This window comes from Plectropomus leopardus, chromosome 8, assembly GCF_026936395.1.
Source record: "Plectropomus leopardus strain MGB_pleo_1.0 chromosome 8, ASM2693639v1, whole genome shotgun sequence".
NCBI classification, from domain to species: domain Eukaryota; kingdom Metazoa; phylum Chordata; class Actinopteri; order Perciformes; family Serranidae; genus Plectropomus; species Plectropomus leopardus.
The window spans coordinates 21,389,545-21,408,119 of record NC_142183.1 but is presented as its reverse complement, the minus strand read 5'-3'; the positions used below and the strand labels follow the sequence as shown (position 1 = coordinate 21,408,119).

Here is an 18,575-nt window from a genome sequence, read left to right as displayed (position 1 = left end):
AATAACATTTAGTTCTATAAAGCTAAAAAAGGGAATTTTCAGATAAAGAAAAATAACACTGATAGTATATTAAGTTAGTTCTAAATACATTTAAAATTTAGGATCCAATTTTTCAAGTCAAGCACACTGGATTACTGAAGTGTACATGAATTTTAATTTTCATTGTGTTATTGTGAATACTTGAATACTGCAGTGATAATAAAACGATAGTTGCAATATTATATTTTCATATAATGTCGGCCACATTGGTAGAACAGCATCTTTGCCTAAGACTTTATCATCGGTGGATTAATGCCTTTGTTTTTTGCCTTTAGTAAACTTACAGTTATTGCAACACTAGACCTATAACACTACCTAAATGTTTCCTATTTTTTTATTCCTGTGACAGAAGTTCTTTCTTTTGTCAGGGGTATGTCAATGATGTAAAGAAAAAAAAAGTAACAGCATGCTATCTTCAGATGCTTGAATATGTACATTCACACTATTGCTGTTGGCTCCTGGTACAAAGATTCATGCTACTCAGCAATCTTTAAACTCTGTTGCCCTCTACTGGCGGTTTTGACTAAAGGCAAATGCCCTTAAACAGGGATCTCAAGTGTTTTTCATGCCAAGGACCCCTGAGCGGAGCCGAGACCCCCGTACTACATATAGAAAAAGGAGCTGTATATTAAAGTGGGTCGACAATAATGTTGGCAGCCTAAAGTACCATGTATAAACATACTTTAATATGGTGCATATAATACTAAGCCATTAAAATAATAGTTGACAGAGTAAAAAAAAAAAACATACATCACAGATCCATTTGACAAGGATGGTTAACAGATAGCCTGTCATCAATTTAATGTTTGTTTGTTTGCTTATTTTTACAAACAGGCTTATCTATCTTTGCCAATAAGATGTTGGATTCATATAAGTGTTAAATTTCACTCATATTTTGAAAAAGTACTATGAAAAAAGTATCAAACACTAATTTGGCAGCCCCCCTGCAGTAACTCTGAAAACCTGTTGAAGACCAGTCCCCAAAAACTCCATGAACAGCACAAAACAATGGCAACAGTACAGGCAGAGCTAATGGTGTTAACCAGGGGGGAACCAGAGCGAGGGTCCTGCTCTTTAGTCATGATGCTGTCCCAATATCAGCAGTAACCACCTTATGAGCACAGTGCAAAGTGACTGCGATAAGCCATCCAGTGGGACACGCATGTATACACAGCTGGACTGGCTTACCACAACAAACCACAGAGAAGCTCTCATTACAACGCACACACACAAAAACACACGTAGCATGACTTCATTCTCTGCTAAGGACGTCATTACTTCAGTATATCTTAGCATCACAAATAGTGGTTTGTTGCTTTATTAATGCTCTGAATGTTGTTTACGTCAGACCTTCTAAAGGTACAATTAAATCTAAATGTCACAACTGATGACTGATGGCACGACTGATTAACATTTTAAAACATAACACTTAAGTTAAAGCCATCACTCTTAAATGCTTTGAAAGGTTTTATATTAGTAATTGTTGTAAATTTGGAGAAGACAGATTTGTATTTGTAATTATAACTAGAAGAGAAAAAACATCAAAAAACATGATGCAAATGCAGAAAACACACTAGTCGGTTTTTTTTATAAGAGGGTATTCATATCAAGCTGCTGAGCTGTCAACACAATAGGCAGAAGTGAAATTGAGAAGAATAAAATTAGAAGAGAATTTCCGCTCTAAACTCTTGTCACAGCAGGTGAGAGACGACACAATATCGTTAAATTACAAGTTACTGTAAAGTAAAGATGCAGGCATTCTCATTTCAACAGAGTTCTCTTGATGTTCCATCTTTCGGCAGACATCAGAACCTTCAGCCAGCTTGTATTTCTTTTTCTTCCGAGCAAAATAGACGGCGATCCCAATTAAAGCAAGAATCACCACAGCTGCTCGCACACCACATATAAGCAGGGACTGATCACTTTGGATAGCAACACTTTGACAGGCACGAGTGATGTTAGCGGAGGGTTTTATGGACACTTTGATGTTAATCTTTACACCCACAGTGGAGGCCTCAGTTTCAGTGATAGTGGCAGGAGCTGTTGTCGGCCCCATACACAGGGTATCATTGGCTGCCAAAACCCCTTGTGATATGTGCATCATATTGGGTGAGTTGGTACAGTTAATGAACGTGAAGCCTGTAGTGGGGAGGGAAACATCACTGACTTATGTACAGTTAACCATCGGTGTCATAAACATCAAACTGCAGTCATGTTCTCACTCACCACAGGCTGATATCCTACTGACGTGATTGCGGACTGTGCAGACCAGATGTGTAGAAACACGCTGTTTTAGAGTGAAGTTGTTTGTCTCAGTATTTCCAAAGCGGAGCTCTGCATCTGTCAGTGTGCGTCCATCCAGAGTCCAGCTGTACTGAGGACTGTCCCCTCCCTCAGAGGAGCAGGACACCCTCATCTCTCCCTGGGACAGACACTCAGAGACGAGCAGGACAGAGGACACTGGAGCTGAAGAAAAGACAATCAGACGACTTTTCATATTAACAGAATCTTTGTCATTTATGGCAGTTTCTGATACAGAACAAACCAGACGTAAATACAGATATACTGTGTGTTGAGTACGAGATATATATATATGTAATTTAGCAATAGATATGACATGTATGGGGATCAATATATTACTTAATTCGCCAGCAGATAAGATTTTTTTTTTACCTTGAATGGTCAACTGTAGAGCCTGGTTTGATGTCACTCCATTTGACTCAGATATCTCCAGTTTATATTCACCTTCATCATTCCTGCTCAGGTCATTGATCTGAAATGTTCCATTGCTGGGAGTAAATGATGATCTGTTTCTGAACGCATTCAACAAAATCTGATTGTTTTTCCAAGTGAGCATTCGTGTTGTTTGTTTTGTCAGTTGGTATCTATGTATTTCTGAGGTGCTATCCATCAGCTGGAGGACCAAAGTTCCTCCCAAAGCTCCATAACACTGAGCTCCATCATATCTGCCATCACAGGAGGTTTCCACACCTGGAAAGTTTGAAGGAGGAAAAAGGTAGACGCCAAACGTTTGATCATCTAATTTATACAATACAAATGATGATATTTGAGGTGTATGCAAATATTAATCTAAAGCAAATAATAGTGATTAGCTGCAGCTTTGTCTCTCTCAGACCACATTATGCCATCGGGCAGGTTATGTTTTGTGAGTGTTACACACCCCAGAGATACCAAATTTTATTTCAGGCAGTCCCACTTTCCCTTCTACTGTCTACTCCTCAACTCCAGAGAGGAATTATTTTCCTTGTGGAAGAGGAAACACGAACATCTGAACATGTTGCTTTATTACCACAAGCAACATCATCAGATGTCACTCTTTAACGCAATGCATGCTGGATGTTCCTGCAAAAAGATCACACCCCTGGCACACTCAAAGAAAGGTCATAAGATGTGATGTTGATGAGAACTTTTATATGTGTAGCTATCGTACAAGTGTGCATACTAATATGTATCATTTTGTCTTGCGTTACTGGAATTACTTTTGATTGGTTTTGCATTACTATTCAAAGAATACACACAAAAAACTAGCACAATCCATGAAATAAATAAGTCAGCTTCTTTTTGTTTGTTATAGAATCTTAGTGCTAAATTAATAAAGAAAGATGCTTTAGATAAAAGCAAAAGAAAGAGCTCATAGAGGCGTCCCTTCTTTTTTGAAATGTTTCACTCTGCCCTCCAATCTCATTTCTCTTTTTCTCTCTCACTCTAACTTGGTAAACCTGAACACCTGGATGCCAACCCTGCCAAAAAAAGCCACATGAAGACAACATACCAAGTTCATTTTAGCAATCTGTTTAATGGTGATTTTTTGTTTTGTTTCATTAAACGAGATTGGGAGGCAGCTGTCATAACTGACAGCCCGAAAAAGGTCTTTCTTATTTATTACATATATTTTAAGTTATAAATAAAACTTTCCAAGTTGTCACACTTTTCCTTTTAATAAATAGGGTTAACATGAATTATAAAAAAAACTCATATCCTACTGTTGAATAGTGTTGTACATTTTACAATAACAAACTGCTGAAGTCAATTACAGAGATGCAGTAGAAAGTATAGAGCAATGTGTTACCAATTTTAAATTTATATTTTTAATATTTTATATTTTTAAAAATATTTAATTAAACTCTGGATTATTTGTCATTGCTTTTCAAAATCACTTAAATAAAAATAAAAAATGTCTTAACCTTATCGAAGGTCAAATATCAGCCTCAAACTGCTGCAGATGTCAGTTAAGTGTCATATCTTAATGTATCTGTAAAAGTTATTTTCTCAAAACCGACACGTCTCCAGCCTGCCTGAGCTGCATCACTGAGGATTATCTCATGACAACTATTGCACAAAAAGGTATCATATTAACATGTGATTAGAGTTATAGATCGCACAGCTCACCATGAGAGGCTCCGAGTATCATCACTAACAGTCCGATCACAGCTTCCATTTCTCCGCAGTGTTCAGACTCTGTTGAAGCTGTTTCCGCACAAACTTTTTATTAAAAAGCAAACCTGCACATCCTATGATAACCAACCTGATATATTTCAATGATCAGCTTCAGAGGAGAACGTGAAAACTTTTAGCATTGCTGTATTCATCTTTTTATAGGCAGAGCGGAGAAAAGGAAGTGATGTCAGTTTTACTTTTCCTGTTAAACGAATCAAAACGACAGCCTCCGTGTGTGATGGACTGAGAGGAGAGGGAAGCATTCCTCCTACAGGTGACATTTTTAATGAACTGTTTAAATGTTTTCCCATCTCATCATTTCTGACAAAATCAGTATATCATATTTTATTAATAGCCATTTGATTGATTTGATTGATTATTTCACTGAATACAGACTTATCCATAAGCAACAAGAGTGCATAACTTGTCTCAGCTCCAGCTAACTTTAGTAGACACTGATAGTACAGATACCTGCATCTCTACATCTGTAATCAGTAGGGGAGAAAGCAACATTTAACAGTAAGCATTAAGTAGCAAGACTAAAGAGGACGCCCAAACCATCAGGTAAGTTTAAAGGATTTGATTGCTTCCCTTTTTGATCAAAGTATTTCACTGTTTTTAATCAAACACCCTTCAAATGTACAATGTTTAGTGGTCACTTGTGCTGTTTAGCTAGTTTATTAGATAACAGCAGTTATACTAAGGTTAGACCATCCTTCTATAACTCACCCACTATGCTTCTTCTTAAAATCACAAAAGACATTTTAAGTGTAACTGCAACACATTTTTTAACTTCAGTGTAGAAAATAAAATAATAAAATCTCAAACTTCAATGCAAATATAATTATGATAGATAGATAGATAGATAGATAGATAGATACCTTAAAGTTAAAGCTTATTATTTAGCATTTAATGTTTGAAGAAAACCCCTTTAACTTCAGTGTATCTATAACACCTTAAACATAGTTAAAAAATAATAGTTGTAGTTATATTATCATGTCAATGTCAATATTAGCAAACAGATTGACTAAATCAAAAAAAATAAAAAAAAACTTCCCACAGTAATACATGCTTAATGAACTGTTTCAGTTATGACCAAAAATATGTTTTATGAAGACATTGTGACCTTGACCTTTGACTTCTGCCATCCTTGCTGCATGAAAGTTCTTTGACTCTTAACCATGTTTTCCTTTTTCTTTATGTAATATGATAACACAGCTGTATCTCTGTCCAGTCTGCTTTTTGAGATGAAAACTATATAAAATATTAAAAAAAAAACAAAAAAAACACACACACACACACACACACACACACACACACACACACACACCCAAGGAGGGGAAAATTCAAATCAAATCCATTCTATATGCATAAAGTCACAATAATGAAACTATCATCAGTTACACATATTAGTGATTTCGCCTGTTGTGTCTCTCCTTACTCTTCACTGAAACAACTTTCACATGGTTAATTGTCACATATAAAGGTCACAACACCATGACAACCCTTTTTGGATTAACATCATTGTATGGATTTGTGGTTCAGACCACCACTGTCCAGCTTTTTTCCTTCAACTGGACACCGGCCGCAGAATACACACATGCATGAAGTCAAATTACACTGCAAAATCTCAACACAACCAGAAAAGGCGGCTTTCGGAGAATAAATGAAACAATCCACAAAAATAACTCCACAACAGCACCAGAGCGCATTAACCAGCCAAAATGACAACTTTAAACTAGTTAACACAAACATGAGCAGCAGTCACTCACCAGAGAAGTTCACTCTCAGGGCTTCGCTCGTGGTTTGAGAAAACAGCGCGCGGACACTCCAGCTTTCGTTCGTCTTTTTAACTTTTAAACTTCACTACGCACGATATCTATTTTCAGCTCGATACATCACATATCGCTGATATTTGCAGTCCCACGGATTACGTCTTCAAAAACAAAGTAAAACTTAAAGCTCCCCAGCGAGTTTCTGGTGTGATTTCAGAGTAATTAATGGACTCTGCGCTCGTTAGCGGCCGAAATTCAAACATCCAAACCGGAAGTGCTGGAAACGCCAACCTTACGCTAACTCGCGCAGTAAACAGGGCTTCTGATTGGATGGTGAGGTGACTGTAGTATCGCGAGTTTATCACAAAAAAATCACCAATGTAAGAGCTATGGGATTTTTTCAACACTATGTTTATTTATATATGTTATATAATGTGTAATATATGTTTATAATATGTTTACAGTAAATGCTCTTCTCTAAACAAACATATACATAAACTTAATATATCAAACATGTAAAACATGAAATGTGCCTCTTCAGCCAAAAAACACACTGTTGCCAAAGTGTACTAAATAAACCAAAAACAACAAGAGCAAACAAACAAACAAACCAAAAAAAAAAAAAACACCAAGAAAAACATAAGACACTTTGTGCATTAATCTTAAATGCATATTATTATTAAGGAAATTTTGTTAACCATTTTATTAAGCATGTTGCAAGGTTCACATAGGCTTACCTTGGTATCTATTCCTCCTCGTCACCATCTACTCAATCTGTACCTCTCACAAACAAATTAAACGGTTCCCATACCTTTTCAAAAGCATCCTGCCTCCCGTTTTGTACATATGTCACTCTCTCCAAAGGAAAGGTTATCAGCATTTGCCTCACCCAGTATGCAACACTTGGCCTGCTATTTTTTTCCAAAATATTGCAATTGACCATTTGGCGTGCAGAAGAAGACACATATGATTTAAGAGCTACATTACCCAAATATCACCTGAAAATCAACACATGGGCCTATTTCAACTTGGCACATTGTTATTTGAAACGACTGAGACATTTTTTTCTAATTAAAGATACACATTTTGTCTTTTTCCATAGCGCACTATTTTTGTTTAAAATCAACCCCTCATTTATTTCCTGTATGGAAAACACCGGTTTGGCAATAATAATTTATTTACAACCCACTAAGGCCTTGTAAATGCACAACCAACAGCTGTGTTGTCTGTGCATGAGCTTGGCCCAATGACGAACATGTCAAATATAACAAGATAGCAACCAAAAAAAAGCTCTTCACTGAATGTTGTGCAAGGTTTTACGCTATTACATTGTTAGTCTTTGAATGTGGAAGCAAAACAGAGCTGCATTTGTTATAGTGATCAGATGAGGAAAACTACAAAGCTATAATTTACATATAATTTATAATTTACACAATTCAATATAATTCAGTCTGTAAGAGTTTAGCAATCTTTTGCTATATAAATATATATGATGTATAAAACAGTTTGGGCTTTAATACAACAAGTGTCTGTACAATATGAAAAAAAATCAACTTTTTACAGTTTTTTGATGTTGTGTTTTTTCCAGATAATCCAGTGTGTTTTTGTGTTTCAATTTATCTGAAAAATACAAAAACCACAACAGGGAAAATTGCAAATTTTTCACTGGATGGTGACGATGTTGAAATCTACTGCAGAATAATTTCTATGTTGCATCAAAATTAGTTGCACTATGGCAATATCAATATTATTCACATATCATATGTTGCTTTAGGACAAACTATGCTGTAGAGCTGTGGGCCTCTAGAGGCTTTTTCACTCAGTTACAGTTAATTCTATATAAAGGATCTGACTTTCACCAAGTTGACAACTAGTGAAGTGACTGACTGTAATGAGTCAGATGACATTAGATTGTTGGTTTCACAAGTTATTGTAAAGTTCAGAAGCAGAACTTCTCATTTCAACCATCATAACAGAGTTCTCTTGATGGTCCATCTTTCTCTGGACGTCCGAGCCTTCAGCCATCTTGTATTTCTTTTTCTTCCAGGCAAAAAAGACAGTGATCCCAATTAAAGCAAGAATTACCACAGCTGCTCGCACACCACATATGAGCAGGGAGTGATCTGTTTGGAAAAAGAGACACAAAGATCTCATGTCAAAATGCACAAGGGAGGGACACAGAAATCTTTAAGTTAGCAATCATTACAGGGTTTTTTTTATTATAAAGACAGACAAAGAAAAAAAGGTGGTAATGACTCTAATGAGTCCACTGCAGCAGAGTTAGTTTTCACTTACTATACCATGGGCCATTACTGGGAGAAGTCACAGTTTGATTGGAGGATGTGATATTAGTGCAGGGGTTAATTGTGCTGTCAGTCTCCTTACCCACAGTGGAGGTTTCTTTGACAGTGGTAGGAGCTGTTGTCGTTGTAATACACAGGGTGTTACTGTCTTTAAACACCCACTGTGCTATGTTTGTATCATTGATGGTGCAGTTTATGAATATGAAGCCTGTGAGAAAAGAAACAGATCAGTGACTGATGTGCAGTTAATCATCAGTGTCAATTACATAAAACTGTTTTCTACCCATCGTCTCACTCACCACAGTTGGTTATCTTCTCTTCTTTCGAGACACTATTGACTTGATTGCTGACTGTGCAGAGCAGATGTCCTGAGACGTGTTGTTTCAGAGTGATGCTGTTTGTCTCAGTGTTTCCAGAGAGGAGCTCAGCGTCTGTCAGTGTGCGTCCATCCAGAGTCCAGCTGTACTGAGGACTGTCCCCTCCCTCAGAGGAGCAGGACACCCTCATCTCTCCCTGGGACAGACACTCAGAGACCAGCCCAACAGAGGACACAGGAACTGAAGGAAACAAACTCAGTGACTTTCCATACTTACAGCATCTTGGTTATTTAATGCAGCTTGTGATACAGAACAAACCAGACGTAAATACAGATATACTGTGTGTTGAGTACGAGATATATATATATATGTAATTTAGCAATAGATATGACATGTATGGGGATCAATATATTACTTAATTCGCCAGCAGATAAGATTTTTTTTTTACCTTGAATGGTCAACTGTAGAGTCCGCAGTTCTGATATTCGTCCACTTGAATCAGAGATTTCCAGTTTATATTCACCTTCATCATTCCTGCTCAGGTCATTGATCTGAAATGTTCCATTGCTGGGAGTAAATGATGATCTGTTTCTGAACGCATTCAACAAAATCTGATTCTGTTTCCCAAGGAGCATTCGTGTTGTTTGTTTTGTCAAGTGGAATCTAAATATTTCTGAGGTGCTATCCATCAGCTGGAGGACCAAAGTTCCTCCAAAAGCTCCATAACACTGAGCTCCATCATATCTGCCATCACAGAAGGTTTCCACACCTGGAAAATAATTTATTTTTTTTAAAAATTAAACGCAAAAGGCAAAAATATTTTGTGTTTAAATCAAGTCTATCCCACCCAGTCATTAAAAACTCACGATGAATGCAAAAACTGTTCAAAACAAGTTAACTTAATTTGAAAATTCCAATTAATTTCCCTTAAATACATGAGAAAGATCATGTTTATTTCATTTGTTTCAACAAAAAGTGTGAAAAAACAGAAAAATATTATTTTACTGTTTATTTTTTTTTAAATACAATAGACAAATATGTGACAGGAAAAATTGTATATTACTGACTCATTCACAGACTTCCCTCCTCTTAATACCTTTAGTTACTGAAGACACTGTATTTCTGTTGTAACAGCATGTTGTTATTGTGGTAGTAGTTATAATTCAGCATTAGCTTCAAAACTGAGTGTGAGATCCTCCTTTTAATGTACTGCATTTGAGAGAGATGAGTGAAATAAAAATAAATCTAACATCTTGTAGTTTGAATTATACTGGCATATGTAAATAAGAAATCACAGTAGAGGAAGCCTTTAGTTTTAATATTAACATGGCAATCTGCTGAATTTGTGCCATGATAATGACCGTGTCTGAGGTGCAAAATATGACAATGAACATGTCAAATTGTACCCTTTGACAAGATTTGACCCCATAGATGCATAAAATGTCTCACATTAAAAAACAGCTCACCATGAGAGACTCCGATCATCATCACCAACAGTCCGATCACAGCTTCCATGTCTCCTCACTTCAGAGTTCAGACTCCACACAAACTTTTATTCTTTATTCAACAGCAAACATGCACACTTACACTGAGCAGCCTGAAAAGTTATCTTTAAGCCATCAGCGTCAAATAAGGAAGGAAGCAGATTATTGTGGCCAACTAGTCAGTTCCTCATTAAGTTCCTCAGTCATACCATTTATCATTAAACCCTTAAAAGGATCCTGACGACAAACAAACTTTAACAGAAGTCCAAGTAAGTGGTTTCTGAAGTTCTGCAGAGTTAAAATTAGATGTTAAGTTTCATAATGCTCTGCCAGGAAAAACTGTCATTGCACTCTGCTATGAAAGAAGCGAAAAAACAAAAACAAAACACAGTTTCTCCCACAAAGACCTTCTGCTATTATATATTATGTTCTTGTCAATCATTCTCCACATGTAAGATACGGATGTTAGGATTAAAATGCACAAAATGTCAATTTTTTTACAGTGCGACATATTTATATTTTCGACAAAGTGTGGTAAGTGAGACAACATTACAATCTCTGACACAAGATATTTCAATACTTTCACAATTTGTACATATACACAAGAAAGTATATATCATTGGTACTGAAAATAATTGTGAAGTCTCTGAAACTATCATTAAACACAAATGTCTCTTATATCCAGGCTGAAAATTCAACGGAAAGTTACATTTGAAGGTGAATGTAAACAACTATTAGTTAACCAGGACATGATGTGAGTGAAAACCCAAACACAGCCTGCAGATGTCGTCACAACACAACATGATTAATAAACTGCAGCATCAGCAAACCAACCTCAAGAAATAAACTAATGCAGCAATCTACTACCTGCTAGCCTTTAAAGTCTTAGATCAATATGATTTTTCACTAAAATGTCATTAAAATCTTTTAAGTCGCTTCTTAATTTTCCTGTCTTTTTTTTATTTGCATTACCTTGATATTACTTTGGGGTATTTTATCTCCATTTTAACTTGGATTGTTGCAATTGCCTGATTTTATTTTATTGCAGTCCTGATTTATTTTTTATTACCTTTCTAACGTTGTAACTTTTGAAAAGTGCTGTATAAATAACGTTTAATTATTTTAATATTATTAAAAATATTGTTACCGTTAAAATGCAACTTAATTTCAATATCCAGCATTTAAAGCAGCATTTATTTGTAGCAACATCCTCCCTTTAAACGAAAAGTCCAGTCACGAAATAGTCAAACCTGTATTAAAAATGTTGTGATTAATAGTACAAAGTTTTATTTTTGGTATCTACAGTGCAAACATTCCAGTTCATATTACACACCAAGTTTAACTTGAGTAAAGCACAGTAACATAAACAGACCACAGACACTGAATGAAATCAAAAAAGAGAAAAAAATAATCATGTATTTAAAAGAATAAAGATTAGTTACTGTAATTTTTTACATTTTTTTACATAATGACCAACAATCTCGAATCAATGTTTAACAAAGAGCAGATCAAAACTATGGTGATTTACATTCAGTTATTTTAACCAGTGACCACACAAATATAGTTACACAGTTGCTGCTGCTGCAATTCACTGATATAAGTCAGCGTTGCATATTAAAAATCTTTTTCAACACTAGATACAGAAAGAAAACTTCAAAGACTTTTCCAGCTCCTATTTTGTGTAAAAGTCCTGCTCCTTTTGTGAGTCCTCCCTTCGGTGCCCATAAGTGCCCCAGTTAAAAGTCCAAACTCAGGGCGTTTATTAGTTATATACCTGAGGATGCGCAAAAGACAAGATAAAGCAAAATGACTTTGCAGTTAAAGCTGAACAAAAGACTTTGACGTTTCCACCAACATATTGACAGAAATTCTGCTATTATCTTACTGACAAACAGCCATTTAAAGTCTTACCTGACTTCTTTTGACATTTCTTTTTCCAGCACAAACAGCAACACACCACTATCAGTACAGCAAACACTGCGCAACAGACGAGGATCCAGATGTGCAAATTGTTTTCTGAGAAGAAACCACAAAAAAAAACATTTGAAATTTCCCCCAATGGGGGATCAATAAAGGAATATTCTATTCTATTCTATTCTATTCTATTCTAAAAGTAATTATACACTCTTAAAATTTGTACAGCATTGCAACGTGTATTATTACCAGCCATGACAACATTGCAAAAGTTGATATTGTTTTCCTCTCAGGAGTCTGTGTGTGTGTGTGTCACCATGGCTACATGTGGTCCAGGTAGGAAGAATTACCACTTACTGCTGATTTTTAATTTTTATTTTTTAGATTTTGTCCATGTGATAATGTCACAACCGTGTAAGATACAGTCACAAAACTTGACAGGTGTGTAGCTGAGATCAAAATAAAGTCTGACTTTGAAGATGGGTGTGGTCTGAGCAAGAGGGCCAGAAGTAGGGGGTAGGAAGTTGGGAAGGAGCCAGTGCTCCCCACTTTACGCCCACTGGCCCACATTTGTTTAAAGTTGTGAATCGCTGTATTGTGGCTGGAGTAATCTATCGCAAGATACACTTTAGGTTATATGTTACATTTTGGTCACAGCGTCAACTGTAGACATTGATGTGCAGCATGAACAAAAATAAACTGTAATGTGCAGACCCAATTTAATTATGAAAGTGCACTGGTTTGTTGTGGCAGCAATTTGAATAACTGCCAAAAATCATTTGAAACAGCACACAACCTGCAGTCTTTATTTACTGCCTATGAAGAAAGAGCCAGCTGTGGTTGAGGGCTCCATAAACAGATCCAAATACAAGTGTCAAGGTGCTTCATTTCACAGACAAATCAGAAATACAGCTGCTCCTATCGAGTGCATGAGGTGTAGTATGACAATAGCACCCAGAGGGATACACAGAGAAACACATTCTGTATAATTTTTGGTTTATACACTGAAAGACGTACATTTGAGGTGACTGAGCCAAAGTTTTTGGTTCGATTTCACTTAATTGTATGATTTGTCTGTTATTTGTGTTGCGTGACTGTTTTACATACATGAGCCAGACAACAACAACAAAAAAATGTTTAAAAAATGTATATATGAAAATTATAGCAGGTTTATACTCCTTGCTTAGATTACTTTAAAAATGCCCTAATAGATTAGACATATCAAATTATAATAAGGCCCAAAGCAGGAAATACTGATAGTTCCCTTTGAACCACACCCAGTTCCTGTAAATGCACTTAGCAGTACCAGTTTTTCACAGCACCTTTCATCAGTGCCACCCACAGAATGTATTCAGTAAACGTAAAAATAAAAATCAGTGACTGAATGAAAATCCAACTTTAAGAATATTTTAGGAACAATTTGCCACTGTGCAATGCAAGACTATCTTTAAGTTGTAGCCTACATGTTACCAATAGCAACAGAAAATGTCACCAGATTGAGGAAGTTAAGTATTTCTTCAAAGTAGAAATTTTTGGAAGAAACATTACAGAGCACTTATATTGTAGAGGAGATTCTGATATTTTCTACTTTAGTCTTTTATCTTACACTGCAAAAATGGGTGCCATTGTGTATTTTCCCATCCAAATAATGATTAACCTTTACATATTTGATTAGATAACTTTACATAGAAATATTAAAGCATTTATAAACATGCTTGCTGTTTTTTTAATGCTATTATTTTGATATAAGTTATCTTGTTTTCTCAAGACAGCTCATGATAAGAGATAATCTTTCCATTATCAAGACGAAAGAAAAGGTTGGATAATACTTTAAGATACACAAAAAATTAGTAGTTACTGAGGACCTAATGAGGAACGAATTTGAGATCCTAATCACCAAACAGTTGTTTCCTCTCTTTAAGCTACTGTAAAACTTTAATTAAAAGCCAAGCACTAATTAAACACTGAGTGTCTTTTACTAGCTGGGTGTGGCACATTTTACAAATAATGCAGGTTTCAGTGAGACGAAGGGTCCAGATGTCATTGGCACTGAAGCAGTTTATTTTCATAGGACTTCTTTGGATGCATCAAACCTCTCAAAAGCCAACCAGGTCATCAGCTAACCATCTGAGCTTATTCTAAGCTGCCTGTATTACACATAAAAGCATAGACTTTTGTCATTATATAATACATATAATATACACCAATATGGACATCGTTAGCTGAGTAAGATTCTCCACAATTCAATTGTTCAGTTCATTTTACGGAAACCATGAGCCAAAAAAGTTCAGATTTACCAGCTTGGTGAACAAAAGAGATGTAAAAAGCTCTTATTCCCTACCCTCACCTTTATGACCCTCAAGAGGTCAGAAAGTCTGGACATGTAGCCATTCATTCATTAATTCATGATTGATATGCCTTTCAAAAGCAATTCAATTAATATTGATACAGATTTAAAAGAACAATGTGATAGTATTTCCTGTCTTTGAGTTTTGTGCAAAAAGTCATTAGAGGCCCATCCCAAATATAAGTCAGCTGAGTTCAGTGATTGAAGCAAATGCCTGGGCTAGTAACTGAAGTTTTATGTTACTTATGTTTATTGGGTTACTTGCAATGTTTAAAGTGCACAACATCACTCCACTTAAAGACTGCAGGTGGGACAGATACTTGCTGCAGGTGTAAAGAGAGTCACAGAAGTCAAAGGTAATGCCCCCTGTATGGTAAAAGGTGCACCGGAAAACATGAGCACTGATCAATAACGAGTACTCTGATCTGACATTTTTAGCTTAAATCAGTTGCTACAGTTGTCAAGGGTTAGGGTCATACCATGCTGGTATGACACTCATGTTCTAATAAACATAATAAGAAGCCCAATAAGAGGAAACAACCTTTTTGTAATTATCTTGTTATTGAGATAACAAAGCTGTTTTCTCAACATAATAAAATGAAACTTATTTTCTCGTTATAACAGGTTGATTATCATGTTACCTTGAGATGAAGAAGTTTGTTTTCTCAAAATAAGGAAATCATTCACTTGAGATCTTATAAAAACTACTTGCAAGCACAGTTGTTGTTAACTTGTGTACAATTAGGCTGGAAGGTAACAGTTTTGAATACTTGCCTTGAACATCCAGTTTCACAGTAATGTTTCTCAGGAGGACCCCATTTGCATAAAATACATCTACTGTGTATTGAGCTGAATCATTCCTCTCCACGTTTGTAATCTTCAGTGTCCCGTTGTTGATGAAAAACTGCGTCCTGTTTCTGAAAGGCTCCTGTATGGTCACCCTGCCTTTCTTCAACGAGAACACATTCATGAGTCCAGTGGAAAGCTGTTTCTTACACTGCAGCATATGGCCGCTGGCGTTGGTCATCAGTTGGATGTACACGGATCCTCCGAGAGTGACAGTGCACAGGGATGCGTTCTGGGTGGCATTACATTTTGTGTCAGCAACTGGAAAGAAAGCTAGAAATATACATAAGCTATTAAACAAAAATCAGCCTAAAGAAATCTTCTTTTACATATTTGAAAAAACGAAAAGTATTGAACTTTTTCACAGAGGATTTTACCATGCGACACTCCAGCCAACAATAAAAGAATAAAAACAGTCTCCATGCTCTTCTATTGCTTCAGAGAAATGATGAAGTAATCACTGTTAAAGCTACTGAAACATAGCAAAGGTGAACCTCAACTTGTCACACATAGAGACAGGAAACAGTACTCAAGTGGTGGTTTTATATTCAGTTGGAAGGCAGGAAATGAGGTTAATAGTTTCACTTCTCCGTGCAAGCACAAGTCTTTGGCTGTATGCTGTGGTGCGAAGGAAGAGTGTAAGGACTACAGGGACAGAGAAGTTAAGAGAAAAAATGGCTTAAAGTTTTTAGACTGCCAAGCACACTGAAAACAGAAAGCAGGGTTGTAGCTTTCATTTTAGGACTTTTTCAGGGTGATCATTTTCCCAGAACTTGCAGATACTGCACTCTGCATTTGGATAAAGCTCACTGATTGCTCAGAAAAACTGCATTATCTACCAACAATTTCTTTCCTCAAACATTCAATTGTTTGTCTGAAAGTCAACTTTCGGGGGGGTCTATGTGATATAATATTTTACTATTGCATGCATTTATGCATGTGACTTAAAAGTAGCTTGGGAAGTAAGATAGTGGTGTTATTACTCAATTTTGACCAAACGTGGAGTAACAGCATGTTGCATTTGCAGGGCAGTTGTAGTGTGCTGCTATTAGGAAATACTTGCATGTGAAGATTTTTTTTTTTTATTTGTCCCTCTCTGCTGACAGTTTTAACATTTTAACCACATTTGCCAAAGCAGCTGTGATTTTTGTTTTGTTTTTAAATGGTCCTGCTTCTAGATCTCCTAGGAAAAATGAAGTGAGAATTGTGCATGCACATGGCTGCAAGAAACAAAATCAAACCATTTAAAGTTAAAAAATAATCACACTACCAATTGTGGCTTCTGAACAGGCTCAAAATAGCCACCCACAGACAGCATGTTAGATATGACTAACTCGCTGGGTCGCTCGCTCTACTGGGTTGCACTTGCTGTCTTGTTTGATGATCCAGGATGTGCCGGGGTGTCATCTGATTTGCAGGAAGTGTGAAGAGTTGCTAGGTGAGGCTAAACTGAATAATCTTTCTGTCGCATCAAAATGACATTAAAAAGGCAAACAAGCCCCCAAAATAAACAGACCTGTTCACAAACAAAGTTTAAATCAATGGACCAATTCATCAAACAATAAAAGTGAGATTTAACCAAACACACAGTGGTGGAAGACTGTATCCTCTTGGTGTCCTCCCTGCTCAACTAATTCAGCACACCTGCCTTTAATGAGAAGATCGTGAGGCCTGATGCATTCAAGTGACTAAAAATATGGGAAATTTTAAGGGCTTGCTAGAAATTGCTCCAACACTACCTAAAAATGTGGTTTAGCAGTAGTTTACATCCGAATGACTGTGCCCTTAATCAAAATGTCAGAGTTTGCGCAGTTTATTTTCATAATGATCTACCTGAACTCTAATCCTCACATGCAGAAGTTTGATTTTTTAATTTCCCATCTGTGTTACAGGTCAGCAGACATTTTCTGTGCACAACTTTTACATGATTAAGGTGCCACTGATTTGCTAGGGTCACTTGAAGAGCCAACACAAGACCATGATCCTCTGTTTTGACCTGTCTTGATGATTTTTGTTTTGGTTTTTTTTTATCCGCAGATATGGAGCAACGATAATGGAGTTTTGTGTCTGACTTAAGCTGGCTGAAAAATGAAGCGAACACAGAAGTGCTAAAAGAGAAGAAAAAAAAAACACTGTTCCTTTTATGGCCACCTGAGGCTCTAGAACCTGCACCTGTGTTAAAATGCCCAACTTTACAGCAGAAATAAACATGCACACAGCCTGGTACCAAAAAAAAAGGGTTTTGGTAATAATAATTTTATGACAACTGCACAGTGCGAATTATTATATGACTCACACCTTTACATTTCTTTAATGCTTAAACTAATATCTAAAAGTGAGGCACTTTGAGTGACGGGCTGTCTGCAGATAGTGTCCTCAGCTTCTCAGTCAGATCCACCTCTCACTCTTTTATAGAGCCAGCCTCTTGCCCAAATATGGTCACTTCTGGCTCCAAAAAACAAAGATGGCAATGGCCAAAATGTCCAACTATACGCTTCAAAACGTGAGTCCACAATCTAATGGATGGCATCACAGCAGCTATGTCAATTACAATATATGGTTTTAATTCAAAGATTTTATGAACACGAGTAATGAAAGTAGAAGGAAACCCTCTTCTAATATCAGGGGGATCAGCAAACATGCTTTTTGGGGCTTTTTTGGACTTAATTTGATAGGACAGAGAGTACGTGTGAAAGGGGGAGAGAGAGGGGACGACGTGCAGCAAAGGGCCAAGGCCAGAATCTAATCCGCGACTGCTGCGGCAAGGACTCAGCCTCGGTACATGGGGCACCCGCTCTCTCCCCTGAGCCCCCGACATCTCATGTAAAACGAATTTTGAAAGGATGTTTGGCATAAATAGAGTTGAAAGTAAAGCCTTTTGTCATGATGGTTTCCTAACAAGTAAAAAAAAGTCTATTTCTCCTTTATATAAAAATGTGTCAATCAATAAGTAGAAGATATTGAGAGCTGCAGTTTGAATTAAAGACATGAAGCTTCATGTCACAAGAGGTAGTCATCATTTATATTCATTATTGTTAAAAATGGCTGCAGATGGTTTCTTTTTGTCATCAGTGTCATAAAGTCACCTCATC

General features: G+C 36.5%; 3 protein-coding genes across 4 annotated transcripts; all 3 read right to left on the bottom strand.

The window, feature by feature from the left end:
* Positions 1-689: 689 nt before the first annotated feature.
* LOC121948477 (uncharacterized) lies at positions 690-6,556 on the bottom strand. Of its 2 annotated transcripts, none has more exons than XM_088081157.1 (4): positions 6,270-6,556; positions 2,713-3,030; positions 2,266-2,505; positions 690-2,178 (listed from the first exon to the last, which is right to left on the bottom strand). In XM_088081157.1, exons 2-4 carry the CDS (start codon positions 2,948-2,950, stop codon positions 1,766-1,768), a joined length of 891 nt encoding a protein of 296 aa, XP_087937283.1. In that variant the 5' UTR covers positions 2,951-3,030; positions 6,270-6,556; the 3' UTR covers positions 690-1,765. The 2 variants fall into 2 exon arrangements, with proteins under 2 accessions (XP_087937283.1, XP_087937282.1); XM_088081156.1 differs by lacking the exon at positions 6,270-6,556 and adding an exon at positions 4,450-4,621.
* A 104-nt stretch (positions 6,557-6,660) lies between these two features.
* On the bottom strand, positions 6,661-11,493 carry LOC148188934 (uncharacterized). Its single transcript, XM_088081160.1, has 5 exons — positions 10,359-11,493; positions 9,341-9,661; positions 8,875-9,132; positions 8,568-8,783; positions 6,661-8,395 (listed from the first exon to the last, which is right to left on the bottom strand). The coding sequence occupies exons 1-5, from the start codon at positions 10,405-10,407 to the stop codon at positions 8,193-8,195; spliced, it is 1,047 nt and encodes a 348-aa protein (XP_087937286.1). The 5' UTR covers positions 10,408-11,493; the 3' UTR covers positions 6,661-8,192.
* Positions 11,494-11,640: 147 nt separating this feature from the next.
* LOC121939359 (uncharacterized) lies at positions 11,641-16,017 on the bottom strand. The gene is made up of 4 exons (XM_088081158.1): positions 15,861-16,017; positions 15,412-15,756; positions 12,288-12,392; positions 11,641-12,150 (listed from the first exon to the last, which is right to left on the bottom strand). The coding sequence occupies exons 1-4, from the start codon at positions 15,904-15,906 to the stop codon at positions 12,143-12,145; spliced, it is 504 nt and encodes a 167-aa protein (XP_087937284.1). The 5' UTR covers positions 15,907-16,017; the 3' UTR covers positions 11,641-12,142.
* Positions 16,018-18,575: the final 2,558 nt, after the last annotated feature.